Genomic DNA, 21,734 nt, shown 5'->3' with positions numbered 1-21,734 from the left:
TATTTTGTGTCCACCCTCATTGTAATATACAACCCATTGACAATTGTGTCAGGGGACCTGAGGGGGACAGCACAGCTCACTCCTGACGTCATCCGGGTAGAGTAGTTCGATCCTCTGATCTGTCGCACTTTGCGTCCACCCTCGTTTATGATATTCGACCCAGTGACAATTGTGTCAGGGGACCCGAGGGGGATAGTGCAGTTCCTTCCTGACGTCATTCGGGCAGTGTCGTCCAATCTTCTGAGCTGTGTCCTACATTCGCCCTCGTTTATAATATCCAACCCAGTGACAATTGTGTCAGGGGACCCGAGGGGGACGACGTTGTCTACTTCTGATTCAAAGGTTCCCCATCTCTCCTGTGTTCGGGTGCAATATGCGCATCCGCCACAAGGCAATTCTGATAACGCCTTGTGAGGACGGTAGTGTTGGCAAGTGTCCGTCGTGGGAGGTCGAGATAAGGCATCAGCATTCATGTGCAGTGAACCAGAGCGGTGAACTATCCTCATGTTGTATTGACTGAGTTCTTCGATCCATCGGGCCAGTTGGCCCTCAATCCTCTTGAAGTTCATGAGCCAAGTAAGGCAGCGATGATCCGTTCATACAGTGAATTTGCTGCCTAAGAGGTAGTGACGGAAGTGATTGGTAAAGCGCACAATTGCAAGTAGCTCCTTCCTGGTAGTGCAATCGCGCCGCTGAAGGGGTGTCAGGGTGAAGCTCCCATATGCAATCACCTTCTCTTCCTCTTCTTGGATCTGAATCAACTCGGCTCCGATGGCGCAATCTGAAGCATCAGTATCGAGGATGAAGTGGCCTGTCGTAGTGGGAATGGCCAAGACCGTGGGGAAGTAAGGCGTAGCTTGATCTCCTCAAAGGCTGCCTGCTGCTCATCACCCCAGATGAAAATTTTCTTTCTCAGAAGTCGAGCGAGGGGTTCTGATATTCCGGCAAAATCCTTTACGAAGAAGCGGTGGTAATTAGCTAAGCCCAAAAACTTCTCCATTCCCTTAATGACGTAGGTGCTGGCCGATTCCGTACAGTGACAATTGATTCCTCTGTCATAGACAACTGGTTTCTTCCTACCTTCCTACCAAGAAGTTTAGTTTCTTTCCTGAAGAGCTCACATTTCCTGGGTTTGAGCTTCAGCCGGAAGGCACGAAGTCTGGTGAACACTTCCCTCAAGTTGTTGAAGTGGTCCTGGAAGGACTTCCCCAGTACACAGATGTCGTCCAAGTAGGCCAAGACAGAGTTCCAGTGTAAGTCCTTCAAGACGAGGTCCATTACTCTGCTGTAGGTGCTATAGAATTGCAGAGTCCAAATGGCAGCTTGTTGAATTCAAATAGGCCCCTCCTCGTCCTGAATGCAGTCTAGATGGTGGGGCTTCTTTACATTTCTGCACTCTGGTGGTGGGTTCGAATCCCCACTGTCTCCTAGTGCCAAGGCTTCCTTATTTCTTATATCAGCAGTGGTCGTCGGTATCGAAAGGGTCCTTGGGTTCTGGAGCATCAGTGAAGGTATCTTCCATTTTGGGCACCATGAGTGTAAATTAATAATTATTGGCTTCCTGAGGCTGCATAAACTTAATGATGTTCTTGGAACTACAGAAGTCTTTCTTGGTCATCTATACTCTCCTGATAGGGCAGGACGAACTGTCTGGCAGTCTGCCCAGAGACAATAATCCATGGGCTGCTCAAAAGAGCAGTAGTCCATTAGAATTTATTCACCATGATGATATTCACTGGCACGATTATCCTAATCTTCTGAGAATAGACTATGGGAAACAGTGTCAGTAACAAAGAAGCAAGTGTAACCTCAAGGAACTATTACGCCATGCAAGCAATCAATGCAAGCTAAAAGCACAAAACAAAATCGAGCGGGCTTAAAGCCAAGTAATAAAACTAGCACAAGCATGAAGCCAAAACAATATAATTAGGCCAAGCTCATGCCAAAGCAAGCAAATGTAAAAATATAATATATGAAGCATTTGTATATAATAGAGTAAAGATCACAGAGTAATCTAATGATAACAACAATCTACACATCTTCACAACAAAGCAATTGCTCCAGGTCGCAGTCATGGCCATGCCGTGCACCAACACTTCACTGACCCATGGTGCGCGACCTGAGCATGAACATCACAATATGTATCATGTGATTCACTGAGAATTAGGTCCTCCAACTCGAACCTTGGTCGCAACAGATAATGCACCAACAGCTCTCTGCGCTGGCCACCAAGCTCGAGTGACCATCAAACTCAGTGAATCCAAACTATCATCAGATGGTTGCTTCCGAGTGGTCATCTCCACAGCTGCAGCCATGGTCAGGACATGCTCCGACATGTCACTGCACCATGCTGCCCAATCACAGTGGCCACTCGAAAGCAAACCTAGGGAACTAACACTATCTATTGGCTGGTCTGTCACTCGAGGCCACAGCATGGTCAGGTCATGCTACAACATCTCGCTGCACCATGCTCTCTGACCTGAGTGACCTCCAACCAATAAAACCACAAGCAATGATCAATAATAACATGGGGTTGTTTATTGTAGGATAGTCGCTCCCTAGGCCGCAGCCATGGTCGGATCATGCTCCGACATCTCACCGCACCATGCTGCCCGGCCCGAACGACCATCAAACAACAAATCAAAATGAAGAAAATTAATGCACAAGTAATTATGTATGGTCTATTGAAAGATCGGCCACTCCTCAAGGCCGCAGCCATGGTCGGATCATGCTCCAACATCTCACCGCACCATGCTGCCTGGCCCGAGTGACCATCAAACAATAAATCAAAATTTAAATGCTCAAAGAACTATTAAATCAAAATCCATGACAAGCAACATACAAATAATCATGTGTAGTCTATTGAAAGATAGGCCACTCCTCAAGGCCGCAGCCATGGTCGGATCATGCTCCAACATCTCACCGCACCATGCTGCCTGGCCCGAGTGACCATCAAACAATAAATCAAAATTATACAAATACTAAATAAAAAATAAGGTATGGTCTATTGAAAGATAGGCCACTCCCCAAGGCCGCAGCCATGGTCGGATCATGCTCCAACATCTCACCGCACCATGCTGCCTGGCCCGAGTAGCCATCAAACAATAAACCAAAATTATACTAAATATAAAAATAGGTACGGTCTGGTAAAAGATAGACCACTCCCCAAGGCCGCGGCCATGGTCGGATCATGCTCCAACATCTCACCGCACCATGCTGCCGGGCCCGAGTGATCATCAAACAACAAATCAAGAAAAAAAAACAGACTTTAAAAAATATAAAAATGAACTTCACAAATCACCAAGGTTTCCTCTCAGGAGAGGAAGGTGTGTGAAAGAAAAATAATAACTGAAGATATATAATAAAATCAATAGAAAGAGTAACCACAATCACAATGTAGCACTGGACAAACAAAATCAAGTCAAGGACAGATCAGATCACAAGAACTCAACTAATCACAGTCATAAGCAATAAACAAAGTCAAGTCAAGGACAAAGCAAATCACATGAATACAACTATCACAGCCATAGGTAATAAACAAAGTCAAGTGCAGGACAAAGCAAATCACCAGAATTCACAAAAAATTACCAAAGATATAAACTAATCACCAATCACAGCTATAGGCAACAACAAAACAACAAAAAATATTTCCAGTAAAAAAAATAAAAAATAAATCAAATGTAAAAAAAAAATCATGAAACATGACACCGTCCACAAGGTCACCAGACAGGTGTGACCTTGGAGTCAAGGACAAGGACGACCTTGACACGATCAAACAAAATTCACGAATTGAAATTACCTACAACTGAAAGAAAAGGGAAGGGGGCGTGGTCATACATATCACAGAATTCATTCATAAGAATTATTGTGTAGAAAATACATGATGAAAAATAACGAAGTATTCACACGGTAAAAATCAACGAAATTCGAAATCCCATTCAACGAAATACGACGGTAGGAAGTAATAAAATGGATAATGTAAAAAGTAGAAAAAAGTTTTCGCTCGTGACGCCATTGTAGTAACTACCGTGATTGCCAGAACTCGGTATTCTGGCTGTAGGACTCCATGGCTAGGATGGGTCCAGATGGCCGGTGAATCACGGAATTACTGAGTTAAAAATATATATTAAATAGATAAAGTTATAGTTAGTATAAAAATATGGCTTACCCTGAATCTAGTTAGTCGTAATGGTAGATAGGTATGGTCGCAACAGATATGGTATGGTAGATAGTTTAGTGTAGAGCTTGAAGTGTGCAGTATGTAGTCTGTAGGTAAGTGTAGTGTGTAGGTATGTAGGTAAGTGTGTCGGTAAGTGTGAAGTGTCTCTGTCGGTAAGTGTGAAGTGTGAAGTGTCTGTCGTAGGTAAGTCTGAAGAAGTGTGTCCTATCGAGAGGTCCACTCGGCTTTATATGAGCCGGGTCAGCTCGGGACGAGGCAGAGCGGAAGTAGGAATGACCATTGCCAAGGTCACTAGCCGTACGATTGTTTACGGCTAGAGATCCCTACAGAATGTCAGTTAACTGGTGCGGCTATGAGGTCTAGTGGTATGACACTCGATCGGAAGGTCCTGGGTTCGAGCCTCACTCGGAGCATAGTTGAGTCCTTGGAAAAGGCTTATTACTCACATTCTCTCACCGTACTCAGGTGTAAAATGAGTACATGTCTGTTAACTGCATTGTCTCTGTCCGAAAAAAAAAAATGTAATACCGCCTAAGAGGCATCATGGCTCATTCTACCTGTTACGTGTTGCTGTTGGTCAGGGACCCTTTGTAATGCGCTTTGAACACGCTTAGTGGATATTGCGCTATATAAAAGCTCAATTATTTTTTCAAATAGGTTAACTACTTGTTGTTTCTCGATCGTGATTGAGACACATAATGGACTCTCTAAATATTTCATTGTTTTCCTTGATTGTCCCGTTTCCACTATAATCAATATTGTTATTTTCTGACGAGTACTGGCTGAAGTGGCGTAGAGAACAGGAAAACTCGTATTCCACCTGAATAAATGCGACCCATCTATTCAAAATGGTATTGTGTCTACGTAAAACAGATGACTAAAAGTGAATTCGATTTAACCCTCGCCTTACCAACTACAGGAACAATGTTACATTCGTTACGATACAGCCAATAGTCTTAAAATTACGCCCTTCTATTGATATCGCCGCCTAGGCATTCCATGAAGGACATCGAAAAAGATGTCTGATGTCAACAGGAATCACCCATGTTGTGCCTGAAGCGGGGCTCGAACCCGGGACCTCCTGGATCATAGTGCAATATCTTAACCACGCGGCCACTCCACTCCACCCCTCCCCCCCCCCCATGATACAATTTTAAGAAAATGAACACTCCTCAATGTATCAAAAGGATAACAACGGAATTATCAAGTTACAAAAAAACCTTCTTCAATTTTGTTCATGAACTGTTGACTTCATATCTAAATCACAAGCTCAGTCCTCAGAAATCATTTTAAAATAAGGTATCGATCCAAAAATATTTTCCAAAATTTTGTGCCTATGTATCACCACTTAAGTGTTTCACAGTGAACAAGAGGATGAATACGTTGTTAGGTACACTGCACGAGTCGTACCCAGGCTCAAGATGGGTGATCCATCACTAAATAAATACTGGTAACGATCTTGCTGGTTTTTTTTTTACCATTTTCTTTTCTTAATGGTTACTCGATTACAGATGGGATGTCCGATACCGATGTGAATAATCGGTGCATTTTGTTAGTTGTTTACATCGGTATCACAAGCTCATTGAAATGTGTTGTCATACATATTTCATTTTAGACTCAAAATATTTGACATACTAAATTGAGAATCTCAGTCTCACCGGCTTTCCGATATCTGATGGAAATATTCCACGATTCCGGGTGAAGTCGAGATTTTTTCCTGAGCAAAACCATCCCCCCACCTCCCATATCCCTTTCCACCCAGCATTGATTGGTTAGCTGGCACTCTGTTTGCGCTATTGGTGACGTTTTATGGCCACATTTAATTCATTGTAGTACTTTTTGACTTAAAATGTGTTTAGCCCTCCAAATTGATAATGCCAGTCTCAAGGGATGTGTCATGTGTGATACAAATATTTGACACATTTTAAAGTTGTTTGTCAGTATCGAATCCCCAGATCCAGTTTTGTTTTTAACTCATTATTTTCGCTCTTTTAACTGTCGTGCTCTTGAAAAAAAAGGTATTTAAATATTTGGCCAGAAAACTTGTCCTTCAATATCGATCGAAATTTTCAAACCTGAGACCTAGCTTTCATCCCGTTAGTTGAGAATTTAACACTTGTAAACGTGTCCGTAAAACACATGCAAACTTTTGACCATTTAAAAATTATTGCTTATGGACGGAGTTTTGAAGCCACGTTGACTTTATATCTTTGGGCATTTTTAACTTAAAATTTTAGCCTGTTTAATTAAGAATGGGAATTCCGGTAATCGATACAAATGGTTGACACCTTTTGATAATTATTTTATCAGTATTGGTGGCCCCGATAGCTCACTTGGTAGAGCACTCGTTTCAGGAGCAAAGCAACCGAGATCGATCCCGGGTTCAAACGCGTCCCCTGTCCACCCAGCAGTGATTGGGCACTTGGGTCTGTTAGATCCGGCGGAAATTAGTTTGCGATAGATAAGCATCCTACCCAAAGGGTAGCAACCAATTGCTGTTGACCCAAACCGGGATGAACTCCGTTTCATGGGCCTGCTTGCTATGAAGGTCTACTTAAAAAAAAATATATGTCGAATCCTCAGACGACCACCACTTTAATTAATTGGCTCTTCTGAATCAAAAGCTTGGGCCCATTTATTCGATTTAGAATTTAAGTATTATGAAGGGTTCGATATCCGATGCATAAAGTATATTCAACGCTTTTGCATCATCGTTCATTCATTGATGTCGGAATGTTTTTGACCACATTTACTAAAGATCTTTTGGCTCTTTTGAACAAAAATATTTGGCCCTTTTAATTTTTTAATCTAGTAGTTCAGTTTCTAAGGGTGGCCGATATCCAATTCAAATACAAGACGCCTTTTGATAGTTTATCAGCATAGAAACCTTATCGACAATGTGTGGAGACTACATTGATCACACATTTCGCGCTTTTGAGTAAGAAATATTAGATAGGCAAACTGAATTGAGAAGTTCAGTTTCATAGAGTGGCTGCTAATATTTCAAAGATTCGACGCCTTTTGATAGCTTAACAATACGGGAGCCATATTGACAAAGTTTGCTGACCACAATGACTTCATATCATTTGGATGTTTTGAATAAAAGAAATATTTGGCCCATTTAATTGAGAATATCAGTCTCATGAGGGTGTCCGGCAAATATTTGACTCCTTTGGCCATTATAACAGCTGGAAACCTAATTGACAACGTGTAGTGACCAAATATATTATCTAATTTCTTTGGCCGTGTTTACACAAAATCTTTGACCTACTTTAATGAATTAATGTTACCATTGGATTCAGCGATATTCGTGGGGCAGCATGGCTTAGCGTTATGATCTTTGCTTCGTACCCGAAAGGTACCGAGTTCGATCACCTGCCGCTACCCTAGCTCAATTTGTGGCTGTCTCCTGGGTTATTCCGGTCTTCCCTTGGAATAGGCACTAGAGAGAAATTTCTCCTGTGGGATGAATAAAGGGAAATTTATTATTATTATTATTATTATTATTATTATTATTATTATTATTATTATTATTATTATTATTATTATTATTATTATTATTATTATTAATATTATTATTGCATTTATTCAATTACCCGATATCCACTGAATAGTTTATCTGTGATTAATACCTCCCTCGATACTTTCCCCATTAATTAGATAATACCGTTATAAAGTGAAGTGTGAGATTATGTTTATCATTACATGTTTCATAATGGATAATACATATATAGTTTCTTGAAATGGCAAGGACTAAATCTCTTCTTTATGACTTGCGGTCACTAAGAGGTATTAGAGAGGTTTAGCAGATCATACCTATCACGCATCACGTATTACGTATCATGTATCTATCACATGATCATTCCATTATTCGTAAAAATAGTACTGCTGTGCGATCTTTTAAAATTGTATGTCACAATTTAAACATTTCCGTTACCCATGTAAAAATCGCTTAGCGGCATTATTTTTTTTTACCTATAATGAGAATGATCATGTGATACGTGATCCGCCATGCGTGATACGTATGATCTGCTAAACCTATCTATTATTTCATGATGAACCAGATCCTGGAACTTAAAATATATCGACAAATATGAGAACTGAAGTTAAGTCGTTGAGAAATACAATTTATGATTTTAAAAAAATCGAAGTTCATTTTTTAATTATTATTAGTTCACGTTCAAGTCTCCTCAGAGCTCTTCTAAAATTTCTTGCTTTCACTTTTTTTCTGCTATAGAATACATCCTAGCCAAATTAATTTGACTAAGTCTAAACAATTCCTTACATTTTTTCGTCTTTATCAACATCATTGTCATCATCATCATCATCATCATCATCATCATCATCATCATCATCATCATCATCATCATCATCAACATCATCATCATCATCATCATCATCATCAACTCAAACATTATCATTGTAATTATTATAGTTATTTTACTGTTGTTATCGTCATTATTGTCGTGCTTGTGGTTATTATTATTATTATTATTATTATTATTATTATTATTATTATTATTATTATTATTATTATTAGTGTGTGTGTGTGTGTGTGTGTGTGTGTGTTTGTTGGAACAGTCAGGTCAGTGTAAACAGAATCCCTAAAAGACTCTTGCGATCATCCCGCTATTATTGACTGTCTCTTGGTTAGAGAATAAACAAAACACCATTTCAAAATCCTCTTACCACTGAAATGAAAACCTTAATCATTGGCTCAACGCACGCATTGACTTTGACTTCTTCAATGGTATAACTCAACAAGGAGACTTTGTGGTCTTAAGGTCTGATGCAAGCCTTCTGATATGTAGGTCCTCGAATTCGAATCCCGCTGGGTTTTTTTCTATTATACCTTGGTCAGAGATTAAACAAACGATCCTCACCACCGAAATGAAAACCTTGCTTATTGGCTTCCAGCAAGCATTGACTTTGCGAGGCCATATCTGCAATATTATAACTCAACAAGAAGGCTTTGTGGTCTCAAATTATGAACCTCGGCCTTTGGTGTGTAGATCCCAGGGTTTAAATCCCGCTGTTTTGATTGTCCCTTGATTAATGAGTAAACGATAGAACATTTCAAGGTTTTCACAACCGAAATGGATATCTTGTTTATTGTCTCCAAGCACGCATTGACTTTGCGACGCCATATCATCAATGGCATGACTCTACAAGGAGGCTCTGTGGTCTCAAGATAGGACACTCAGCCTCGGATATATAGATAGTTCGAAGATGACGTCACTCAGGTCTTTGTTATTGTTTTTTGCCATCCGCGTTTATGAGTAATGCCCTCTGAACTGTTTTAACCCGACTATAAACGTTCATGGATACAAGCGCATATTATCTATAGGTCCTCGGTTTCAAGTCTCACTATTCTTGAATGTCTCTTGGTCAGAAAGTAAATGAAACACTCACGACCAAAATGAAAATCTTGTTTATTGACTCTTAGCACGCAGATATTCAATGTTATGACCCAACATTGTGGCCTGGTTCGGCTTCTGATCTTTATATGATTATTGCTATCATTATCATATATATTATTGCTATTTTCCATTCAATATAATTTATATTACTATTATAACTATTTAAGAAATCCAACATTGTTTTATTTTATTTTCCAGAGCACATGACGCCACGATCACCCTCACCCACGAAATGTCGTAAATAACATTACCATTGGCTCATTAAATACAATCTATTCGTAGCCAAAGACAAAATCCCAATTACATTGGATTATCAACTTGCTTTCAATCAATTCCCCCCACAAGGTGCATATTGTCGAATATATGACTACTGATATTATTTCTTTTTCAAAGTTGTGAAAACTTTATTAGACGACTCTTCATAATAAATTTGATTATCTCTAGTACGTATCTATCGGAAAAGTTACTCGTCTTATCAGCACAGATGCATTATCAGCACTAGTAAAAAGGATCACATCAATCAAAAATGAGTTGTCCGATACAACAGGCTATGAAGGAGGACCTCGCCAGATTGCAGGCTAGCAATGGCGGAGGAACTTCCAATAACAATAAAAACGGCACCATTGACACCAACAATTCCAACGGGGTAATCACCACGTGCCCTCATTCTATTGAACGGAACGATAAAATCAACAACAACGGCGGCGTATCCATTAACAGTCCAGACGGTTCTACGTTCAAAACCACAACCACGGGACCAGGATCCGCGAACAACTCGCCATTTTCATCCCCTAGCAGAACGCTATCGACTGAGTCGGATGACAAACGACGCATGCGCAAGATATCCCCGACGCCAATCTTGGTGAACCGGAAGGTGTCCCCGTCTAACCCAAACCACGTCAAATTTACGCATTCACAAGAAGATGGCGGCAGTGGCAGCCTCAAACTGGACGAAACTAACTCGGAACCTAGTAATTACGGATCTGGAGAAGGATCGCCTCGCTTAAGGAAAACCAGTAACATCTCCACAACCTCCTCAATGTGGTCTGAGGGAGACAGTGATATGGGAGGGGAGAGGAAGGTTGATGTCACGTTACTTGTTGAAGGAGTAGGAACTCTTATCATGCCCTCGGTAAGTAAATTTGCATTCATTCACCAAGAGGAATATCCCCCAAAGTGTTGTCATGTTAAAACGTGAACTTTCACATAGCTCCTTCAGAGCCGTAAGACCCAAAGAGCCGGAGTTTATCCCGGTTTCTATATCGTGAAACGGACAACATCAATTGCTTGCTACCCTTTGATTAGGACACTAGTCTATCGCAAAGTACTTTCCGCCAGGTCTAACGGATCCAGCTACCCATTTACTGCTGGGTAGACGGGAGGGGGGGGGGGGGGGGGCAGAAAAAAAAATCCCAACTTCAACCGTGATCGACTTCGGTCCCTTTGCAGGTGAAGCGAGTGCTCTACCAACTGAGCTATCGGGACCCCCCCCCCCCCTTAATATTTAGTTCGCTAATTATTACTGAAAATATTATATGCACATAGAAAGCAGGGCATTGCTATTGTCTGTTTAACGCCATAAAAACATGGATAAACTTCTGCTTCACGAGCTATATGACTCTGAAGGACAAATTCCTCTTCAACCAATTAGCGTTAGTGATATATTGTTGTTCATTTTGCAAGCCTTAGGATATTTCATATCGTCAAACGGTTTTCCTGTACCAATCCATCAAAATTAACAGCTCTTTTTTAGTTTCTAATTTTTAGAAAAACGTTTAGGTCGACGCGCACAAATGTTTATGTCTGAGATAACCGAACGTTGTTACGAGAGCTGATTTAACAAAGCTGTAATGGATGTCTTGGTTTGACAGTATCTTTTTTGTTATATTGAACCCATAACGATCTGGGTTATCAGACCTGTAAAGAAACACATTCAGGGCAGTAATATCTGAGATATTTATAAACATTTTCATTCGAGACTGTGATGTAAATAACACAGTACTTTGCTCTTCTTCACAACTTTTAAATATGGTTATGAAATCATGTCATCAACTTCTTTATATATATACAAACACACACAGACACAATACACACACACACACACACACACATATATATATATATATATATATATATATATATATATACATTTATTCATTTAAAGAGGTTATATTGTATTCCATTCCGCTGTGTGCTTGTAATGGAACCATTTCATAACTACTTTCAACACCAAACATGTGACCCACTTTATCGATTTTGTGGCTACATAATTTGGTCACAGCATTCGCTTCGGAATCTTATGGATTGGTTTCGGTCCTGGGTAGGTCGAACTTTTATTTTTTTTCTGACCTTTCTATCCAATCAACATTGGGCCTTTAAATTTGGCTTAAATTTAACATTGCTATTGACTAGGGCGGGCTCGATCCAAAGGATAGCATGCGATTTTTGATTTCCCTTTGAAGCTATAGAGAGAAACCAGAATAGACTCCGGCTACACTCAGCATTATAGCTCTGGATGACTCCTGTTGTCACGTGACAAGAGTGTCTGTCGTCTAGACAATGACTTGATAAGTTGCTACGCGAGCATGTTCTGGGGGAATTTGTTCTTCTTATTATGATGATACAGTTAGTAGGAAAAAAATTATTTTAAAGTCGAGAAATAGCACATGTGACATTCTATTATGTTTAATAAAGTGCAAGTAATAGGATTCAATAGTCTGATGTCAAGTCAGCCCAACAATGAGCAGCTTGGTTCTTAACAGAGAAAATCGGTCCTTTTTATTCTCCATGCTGGTTAGAACTTTTTCACATTTTATATGATCAGAATGTATAAAAGTAAAAACATGATCAGATTTATTATGTTCGTCGGAGAAGTACTTCATAAGGACGTCCGCCATTGTTCCGATAGTTTAAAACCAGTTACTGAGTTACTATGCGTCATTACGAGGGAAGTGACGTCACGACTGTTGAAGCCTATTACCTCTCTTCCCTGTGTTATAACATGGCAACCGCATTGGGACGTCAACAGAAAATTACGTTTGGAATTATTCCGTTCTCGACCTCTTACTGGCATGATCTCCGGCTTGGACACAACTTGTGATGTAAGACTTGATACTAAACTGTCAACTCCGCAGTTCGACTTTTTTTTTACATGACGTCTGACCGTACTCCATGAACTGATGGCTTTTTGGGTTATTGTGTAAATCTTGCTTTAATCCGTTACAGACGGGATTCGATCAAGGGCCTGGCCATTCTCCGTAAACTGACAAGGCAGAAAACGAAAAACAGTGAAAAAAAAAATTATGAAAAAAAGATCGAACACCCCCCCCCCCCAAACAAATACAATCCCACATACAAAAAACAAACAAACAAGCAAACAAAATAAACAAGAAAAAAGAAAACAACAACAACAAAAAATACAAAACAAAACAAAAATACATCCACATATAAACGGAAATAATAAAGGACAATAAAGGAACATAAGAACCCCTCCCTGTAAATCCTCTTATTTTAAGTCATTTTTGGAATTTTATCTTTAAACCAATTTTCTTCATAACATTATCTGTCATCTAATAGTGGATTGAGGCTTTACGTCATATATTATTGGAAATAAGTCAACGTGTCTGTTAATGCTGTCTATAATTAGCTGGGGTATAGTGATTATGTGTATGTATGTGTGTTTGGGAGGGGGGGGTGAGAGAGAGAGAGAGAGAGAGAGAGAGAGAGAGAGAGAGAGAGAGAGAGAGAGAGAGAGAGAGAGAGAGAGAGAGAGAGATCGATAGATAGATAGATAGATAGATAGATAGAGAGAGAGAGAGAGAGAGAGAGAGAGAGAGAGAGAGAGAGAGAGAGTGAGAGAATAATCATATCGTTACGTCCATCCCGTTATATAATATGGGTTCTTATAGTGCAATGACAGTAGTCGTGGTCATGAATGTTAAAAAGGTCACGAATCTTTGTTAAAGCCTACCTCTATAATAAAGCAGTGCACTTCTAGGACCGTTCTGCATACGTCATGAATACGTCATACGCTGACGTAACACACCAATTTCTCATTTTGTGACACGCCGCGTGAATCCGGTATTATCTAGGTGAAGAAAATCGAGTTTAAGTAAAAAAAAAAAAAGTAGTAGTCCTTCAGAGCCATTAGGCCCAAGGTGCTGGTGTGAAACGGACAATCGCAATTGCTTGCTACCCTTTAAATAGGACGCTTGTTAATTGCACAGTACTATCTACCAGATCTAATACCCCCAGCTACTCAATCACTGCTGGGTTGACAGGAGAGTCAGAACCCCCCCCCCCCCCCCCCAAAAAAAAAAAAAAAATAAATAAAAAAAAATAAACAAAACAAACAAAAAAAAAAACAAAACAAACAAAAAAAAACAACAAAACAAACAAACAAACCAAAAAAAAAAACCCCAAAAAAAAAAAAAAAAAAAAAAAACCCAACAAAACAAAACAAAAACAAACAAACCCATTCTACTTCATCCGCGATCGATATCAGTCCCTTTCCTTGTCAAGAAGAGCGCTCTACCAACTGAGCTATCGGGACCCCCATTAGATCAGAAGAAATGTGACTAATCGCCTCAAAGCGTTATCGTGGCTTTATTGTTGAAACAATTAATAAAAGAATATATATATATATATATATATATATATATATATATATATATATATATTATATATATATTACACAATATTATTAAGCTAAGGTGATTCCATTAGTGGACATTGTCCTATTTATATATAAAAGCTCAATTTAATCTAATCTGTTAAAAATAATCGGTTACATCAATTCTCTTCAATAATAAATAAACAGATATTAACAGCCAGGTACTCATTATCCACCCGAGTAAGGTGAGAGAATGTGGTAAAGTGAATTTTCCAAACAAGGACTCAACTATGCGCCCAGCGAGGCTCGAACCCAGGACCTCCCGATCCGAAAGTGAATGTCATACAACAAGACCACATAGCCGCACAGATGGGCACCGTAATTTATCTTTGGATATGGTATTAAGCAGTGAACTGCCGTGCTCTAGAAAGACACGTATCAAAAATTTGAGAAAATTCGTCCTTCAAATATCGATCGATTTAAATGAGCCTCATCTAAAACACTCAGACCTGGGACCTTTTTTATTTTTTTTAACATAGTATGCAGAACTGGTTTAACTCGCTAGGTCAACATCATTTTAGGAGATTTTATGATTTTAGAGTAACTGGGCTAACCCACCCCCGGGCACAAAAGAGTTAAAAGTTAAACTGACATATCCTAGTTTAATCCATTATTCATAGCATAACATTGAATCGGGCAGTTTTAAACTATTCAAACCAACAGGATGTTCCATAGACAACACCAATCTGTCGTTTTCTCTCTCTCTCTCTCTCTCTCTCTCTCTCTCTCTCTCTCCCTCTCTCTCTCTCTCTCTCTCTCTCTCTATCGAATAGTTATTCCTATCACTATTGTTATATATAGAGACAAATACGTATTTGATTATGGACCATGCTCCTGCTGTTTTACAACTTTGTTCCACTTAAATAATGATGATGGTGATGATGTTGATGATGATGATACGAATAATAATGATTGTGACAAATAGAGACTACTGGGGAAAAACCAAATATATTCACTTTTAGAAACCTCTGTAGAGTTGTGGAAGAAATACAACCACTTATAGAGTTATTGTTGTCATTTTTCTGCCGATATAGAACGAACGGAAGTGACGTCACTCAGCTCTTTGTTCTCACTAAATTCTATCAATCAGACTATAAACGTTAAAGGTTCCACATAATTTTGTACGTGTATACGGTTTATATGGTTGGCGGATGTTGTTATTATTTTACTTAATTGCATAGCATCAATAGAGGGAAATCTCAGACCCCTGCAATGGGGGCAAGCACACAAATTCCAAAAAGGGTGACAACTCTGGTTTTCCCCCCTTCAACGCATTTTCCTTTTAGAAGAAATTTTCATCATCTCTTCACGTCCGACATATACCAGATTGGCGCGTTGGGTTACTAATTATTCTCCTCCCAGCATTATTAGTAATAGAAACGCTGTGATTTGCCTTTATCATTTGTTAAAAAAAAAGTGTTTTGCTTATCCAATTGGCCTAATCCTAAACAGTTTTGCACATTTCGACACATTTTCGATGTATCTACAAGATTCCCATTGCTATAATTATTCACTCGTTTGGCTATCTGAAAGTCTCAGTCAAGAAAAGAATCTTATTTAAAAGAAAAGTTTGGCTTGGAAAATTTCACTTCAAATAATGATTGATGAAATTGAACCCTAGTTTGTCACAAAAATTCAACACAAATAAAAGAACAAAACAAACAAATACAAAACAAAACAAAAAACAAATATTTTTTGTTAAAGAACATTCAAACAAAAACAAAAACAAAAACCAACCAAAAAAAAAAGAAAAAAAAATGAAGCAAAAAAAACACAAAGAAAAACCTAACCCCTGTAATGTGATATTTAAGATGAAGGTTACATTTTGTATTTAAGAAAATTTTATGTAATATCTAATTCTCCACACCACGCGAGCGTTTTACATAGGTTGCCAAGAATCGCCCTATTAATTAGAATTAAATTATAGAGGTCTGCAAATCCCATGATTTCCCCATTACATATTACTTGGAATTATTAAATAGCAGTGATTAGTGGCTCGTTTTGCTGTCTAATGATATAACCTTCACAATACTATAATTAATGAATGAAACAAGTTCCAGTCCCACCTATAATATTGATAACACAAGTAAGTCGGATTTATTCTGTTTTAAATAGTAGGGTACGTATTTAGATGGTATTTTAATGTTTATTATTCATCATCGCCACTAACAAAGGAAAACCACAATATCTTTTTATGGTTATAAGTCTTAGCTTTGTGGCAGCTGAGGTCCTAGCCGAACTTGCGGTCTTTCAGGTCTTAATTGTAAGGGTGCCGTTTGATACAAATCTGTCTGGTTCATACAGTTTAGTGAGAATTGCTCATAAACGCGGATGGCAAAAAAAAAGCAATAACAAAGACCTGAGTGACGTCAACTTCATACTATCTATACGGAATTGTGACGGAAAGGATTCTATATTTATTCTAATGCGTAGGTTATCGGATTAACCAGTTGACTGCAAAAATCTGGAAAGACACGTATTTTAAAAAATTGGCCAGAAAACCCGTCCTTCAAATATCGATAAATTTAAATGACCCTCATCTTTCAAACACTCAAAAACCTTTGAATGGTAGGATTGAGAATTTTTTGCCTAGTTGACGATCATTTAAATCGATCGATGTTCGAAGGACGAGTTTTCTGGCTAAAATATAGCAATGACTATCCCGCACAAATCTTTGGGCCTCTTTTTCGCTCACGAAGTGCGGAATTCGCGTCAAAATATGGGACGAAGCCGTTTCGTATATGCTATTTTAAAAAATTAATTACGACGCTGTTAATCGCTGAATATGACTGAAAGTTGGCACACAGTTAGAAAAAAGGTCATTTTAGATTATGTCAAGCGACAAAACTCGTGCGATTACCAGAAGATCGTTAAAAATAGATTTTTACTCTTTGGAGTAAAATATTTCTAAAACTACCGGGCGTGGAGGTTTTGTCGCTGACAAGGTAATACATGAACATTTCTTCTTTTTGCTTGTAAAATTTCATATGAATATGACGAGTACTTTTCCCGTACTTTACAAAACACCATCCTAATTTGCTCTTCAAGTTTCAATCTTTTAATCCATTTATTACGCAAGATACAACCAAAGGTCGAAAAAAAAATGCCGAAATATTTTCGCGTTTTTTTTCCCTCTTTGCGGGTCATCCAAATAAATGACACCTTTGAAACTGCATAATTTGTTTATTTATGAATGGATATTCAAAATTCAAAAACATTTTTACTCAGTGGAGATAGGGCTTTGATTTTAGACAAAAATGTTCCTCAAAAAGAGAAAAAAACATTTTTCATAGTCATTGCTATAAAATATTATGTGTCTTTACAATACAACGGCAGTTAACTGGTTAATTAGTCAGATTGGAAAATGTACCATTGACACGTGACCAGTGACTACCCAGAGTTGAGAAATGGTGGATGTGAATTCAGGCTGACGTCGTGCAGCTTTTTTTTGTTTTAGCGTCAAATGATGTGACACTGGGTAAGTTTTAATGTTCAGGGTCCGAGTTCCGCCCAATTTGGACGCCACTTAGCTGTTGAGTTCTGGAAGAAGTTATTTACTCAGGATTTCTCCGCATACTTAATCAGGTATAAAAGTATAGCCTGACACACTCATATCTCTCTCTCTCTCTCTCTCTCTCTCTCTCTCTCTCCCTTTCTCTCTCTCAAGTATATATATATATATATATATATATATATATATATATATATATATATATATATATATTTCTGTTGACATCAGACATATTAAAAAAAAATAGATTTTCTATATTCTTTCACGGAAAGGCAACGGCATCCTACGATTTACCACGCGGAAGGGCGTAATATTTTTTAAATGGTAGGAAAATGCATGTGAGTACTACTTCTAATGGCCGCGTGATTTGAACCTTTAACCTACAAGCCTCATGCCGAGTGCAAACCACTATACCACAAAGCAGACAATGTTACTCTTAACTGGAATACACAATTTAAAATATTAGGAAAAATGATAATGGACATTTTCCGACTATTTCGTGTCTACAACATTTACAATCTGAAATCTAATTCATCATTCAGTCCTTTCACGCTACCAACAAAAATGTCGCTATGTAATTATCGAAACACTTACAATAAATTTACTGAGGAACATAGAGAAAATACCAATTTATTCAGTAATTTGTGGGAAGCAATTTTATCGACTAAAGAAGCTTTAAACTGCAGGACAAATGACGAAATCGTTGGTTTCGAAGGATAGCAATGAGAATGCTTGTAACGTTTTCAAGACTCAATTCTAAGTGGCTTAAATTGATGTGTTAAAAGGTTGATGTAGTAGAAAACCATTTTAGGTTACTAATATCATAATATTTTTGAATTAATATAACGTTTTAATGCATTGGTTCTTAAAACAGGGCCCCCCGATATTTTAGTTGGTATAGCACTCGGTTTACACATCATATAAAATCTTTTTTAAAAATTAAAAAAAAACGCCCTAAAAAACTAGAGCTTTTAAATAGCCTTATATCCACTAAATGTGCTCAAAGCGCTTTGCAAATAGTCCCTGGCCAACAGCAACACGTAACATGTAGAACGAGACATAACGCCTGTTTGGTGACAAATTTTCCGACAGAGACAACGCTGTTGACGGCCAGGTAATCATTTTACGCCTGAGCACGCGAGAGAATGTGAGTAAAGTATCTTTTATAAGGACTCAACTATGCGCCGAGCGAGGCTCGAATCCAGGACCTTCCGATCCGAGAGCGCGTGTCATATCACAAGACCACATAGCGCACGGGCTTGGTCTCTGGTGAGATTTTTCTGACTCACTTGTTCACCCAGCAGTGATAGGGTAGCTGGGTCCGTTTGATCTTGTGGGAAGTACTTTGCGATTGTCTAATGTCCTATTCGAAGGATAGCAATTAGTTGCTATTATTGTCCGTTTCGCGATGTAGAGAGCAGGATGAATTTCGGCTCCATGGGCCACATGGTTCTTCAGGACTACTTTTCTCAATAAAGAAGAAGTTCAATTGAAAAAAAAAACAACAAAGAAACTTGAGCTTTTATATTAGGCAATATCAACTAAAAGTGCTCATTGCGCTTTACAAGGGGTCCTGAGCCAACAGCAACGCTTAACACGTAGGACGAGACATGTCGCATGTAAGGCGATATTACAATTACTGGCCAAGTACTCATTATACACCTGCGCACGGTGAGACAATGTGAGTAAAGAGCCTTTTACAACGCGTCAACTACGCTCCGCTCAGAGCGGGACTCGAACCCTGGACTTTCTGATCCGAAGGCCGATGTTATATCACTTGACCAAATAGCCGCACAACATTGACGTATAACAAAAAATGAAGTGAGTAGAAAAGTGGCAGAAGACATATACATTTTACAGAGAATAAACATTTTTTCGCGGCAATAGGAGCTCGAACCGTGGCCTTCGTAAAGTTATGGCCTGACACTGACCAAAAAATGACGTCAAAATGCCAGTCTTTTGCCTCAAAAGAAAACAAATCGTGAGTTGTATTCAATAGTTCAACCAATGAAATAACTTGTGTCCATGAGCTCTACTAACGACAACTCACTAGGCGGTGCAAAAACCAAATATGACGTCAAACTGGCAGTCCTTTTGGATTTCAGTGTCAGGCTATAACATAACGATGGCTACGCTCGAACCTACGCCACGGCCTTACTGAGACGACAACTACGCCTGGCAGTGAGAGGGACACCATACAGTCGACGCCATCCACCATTCCAAAAAAAAAAAAAGTGGTTTCAAACGTAGTGTCTATCCCGGGTCCCTCTCCCGACTTCTTGAGGCCATGGGTGACACACGGTCAGTGGAGTTGTCGTATCAGCAAAGTCGTGGGTTCGAGCGTGGCCTTCGTAAAGTTATGGCCTGATACTGACCAAAAAATGACGTCAAAATGCCAGTCTTTTGCCACTAAAGAAAACAAATCGTGAGTTGTATTCAATAGTTCAACCAATAAAACAAATTGTTTCCATGAGCTCTACTAACGATAACTCACTAAGCGGTGCAAAAACCAAATAATGACGTCAAGCTGCCAGTCCTTTTGGATTTCAGTATCAGGCTATAACATAACGATGGCTACGGTTCGAGCCCCCATCGCCGCGAAATTTTAAAAATTCTTTATTGACTTCTGGCACTTTTCTACCGTAGCCATCGTTAACATGTTATAGCCTGACACTAAAACCCCATAGGACTTATAGTTTGACGTCATTTTCAAGGTTTGTGCAGCTTCTAGTGAGTTGTCATTAGTAGAGCTCAAGGAAACAAGTGATCCCATTGGTTGAACTATTGAATACAACTCACTATTTGTTTTCTATTGTGGCCAAAGACTTGTCTTTTGACGTCATTTGTTGGCAGTGTCAGTTTACGATGGCTACGTTTCTTCTCACTTCATTTTCTGTTATTATCCACATATTATATTGACGTATCAACACATATCATGCCGTTTTCACCAGGAGAGCTTTAGCAATAATGCAACTTGAGCTTCATTGAATCGTTTTTAGAATTCTTTTGATAGAATTGATGGTTCCTCCTTGACCTCTGGTTGCTATGCCTGTCACGCTATTGACATGGATGCCTTTTTTTTACTATTATCTTCTAGTATGAGTCTCGGGTCATTCAATGAACATACAGTGCATAGATTTTTTAAAATGATGACACACACACAGTCATCGTATGTTGTATTAAAACCATGGCCGACATGATTAAAACTAATGGAAAGTCAATCATTACGATGCTATTCCTTTATCATTGTGACTGGGCCTGACCGATTGTGCCTTTTCGGTAACAGGAAATAAATTATAGTCAAGGGGTAAATGGTAGGAAATATTCTGATTGGTTAATGTTTAGTTACAGGCGAACCATTAATTCAAGGCGTATCACCACGTCATTATCGGAGTGTTATTTCTTCATTACGAAGATATTAATAAGACGGACTCTTTTAATCATAATTGATAACCCTGGATGAATGTACTCACTTTCAATGGGGAGGGGCCTAGTGTGTGTGGGTGTGTGTGTGTGTGGGGGGGGTGTGTGCGCGCGCGCGTGTGTGTGTGTGTGACTGTGTGTATGTGTATATTTGTGGGTGCGTGTGAATGAGCAGGCCTGTGCGGTTAGTAGAGTGTCAGCCTGTGATATGAGTATATGTGTGAGTTTTTGTGTTTTTATTTTGTGTGTTTATGTGTGTGAAGAGGTGTGTGTGTGTGTGTGTGTGCGCGAAGGGGTGTGTGTGTGTGTGTGTGTGTGTGTTTGTGGTGTTGAGATGTGAGAAAATAGCTGATGGAGATGGCCCCAAGAGATAAAGTCTGGATCGAGTCAAGCGGATGAATATCAGACTATTTGGTTTCTCCACACGATCGCACGTAATATAAATGAAAATATAAAACCGTAAAAGCCAGGGGTTAATTATAGTTTAAGTGACTACCCATTTAATTGTTGCAATGCGTTTAGGTAAAA

The 21,734-nt window shown here is 39.0% G+C and overlaps 1 protein-coding gene across 1 annotated transcript in view; it reads left to right on the top strand.

Annotated features, from left to right (window-relative positions):
* The window catches only part of LOC144970436 (guanylate cyclase soluble subunit alpha-2-like), a 201,999-nt gene that overhangs the window by 46,796 nt on the left and 133,469 nt on the right, over positions 1–21,734 (top strand). Inside the window, exon 2 of the mRNA XM_078910071.1 lies at positions 9,799–10,732. Coding sequence (XP_078766197.1) covers positions 10,127–10,732 — 606 coding nt within the window. The 5' untranslated portion in view covers positions 9,799–10,126. The remainder of the gene's footprint in view (positions 1–9,798; positions 10,733–21,734) is intronic.

The sequence above is a fragment of the Berghia stephanieae genome, chromosome 4, assembly GCF_034508935.2.
Source record: "Berghia stephanieae isolate SIO BIC M18660-M18661 chromosome 4, UCSD_Bste_1.3, whole genome shotgun sequence".
Classification (NCBI taxonomy): Eukaryota; Metazoa; Mollusca; class Gastropoda; order Nudibranchia; family Aeolidiidae; genus Berghia; species Berghia stephanieae.
Note: the sequence above shows the minus strand (reverse complement) of the source record. Positions and strands in the feature narration are given on the sequence as shown.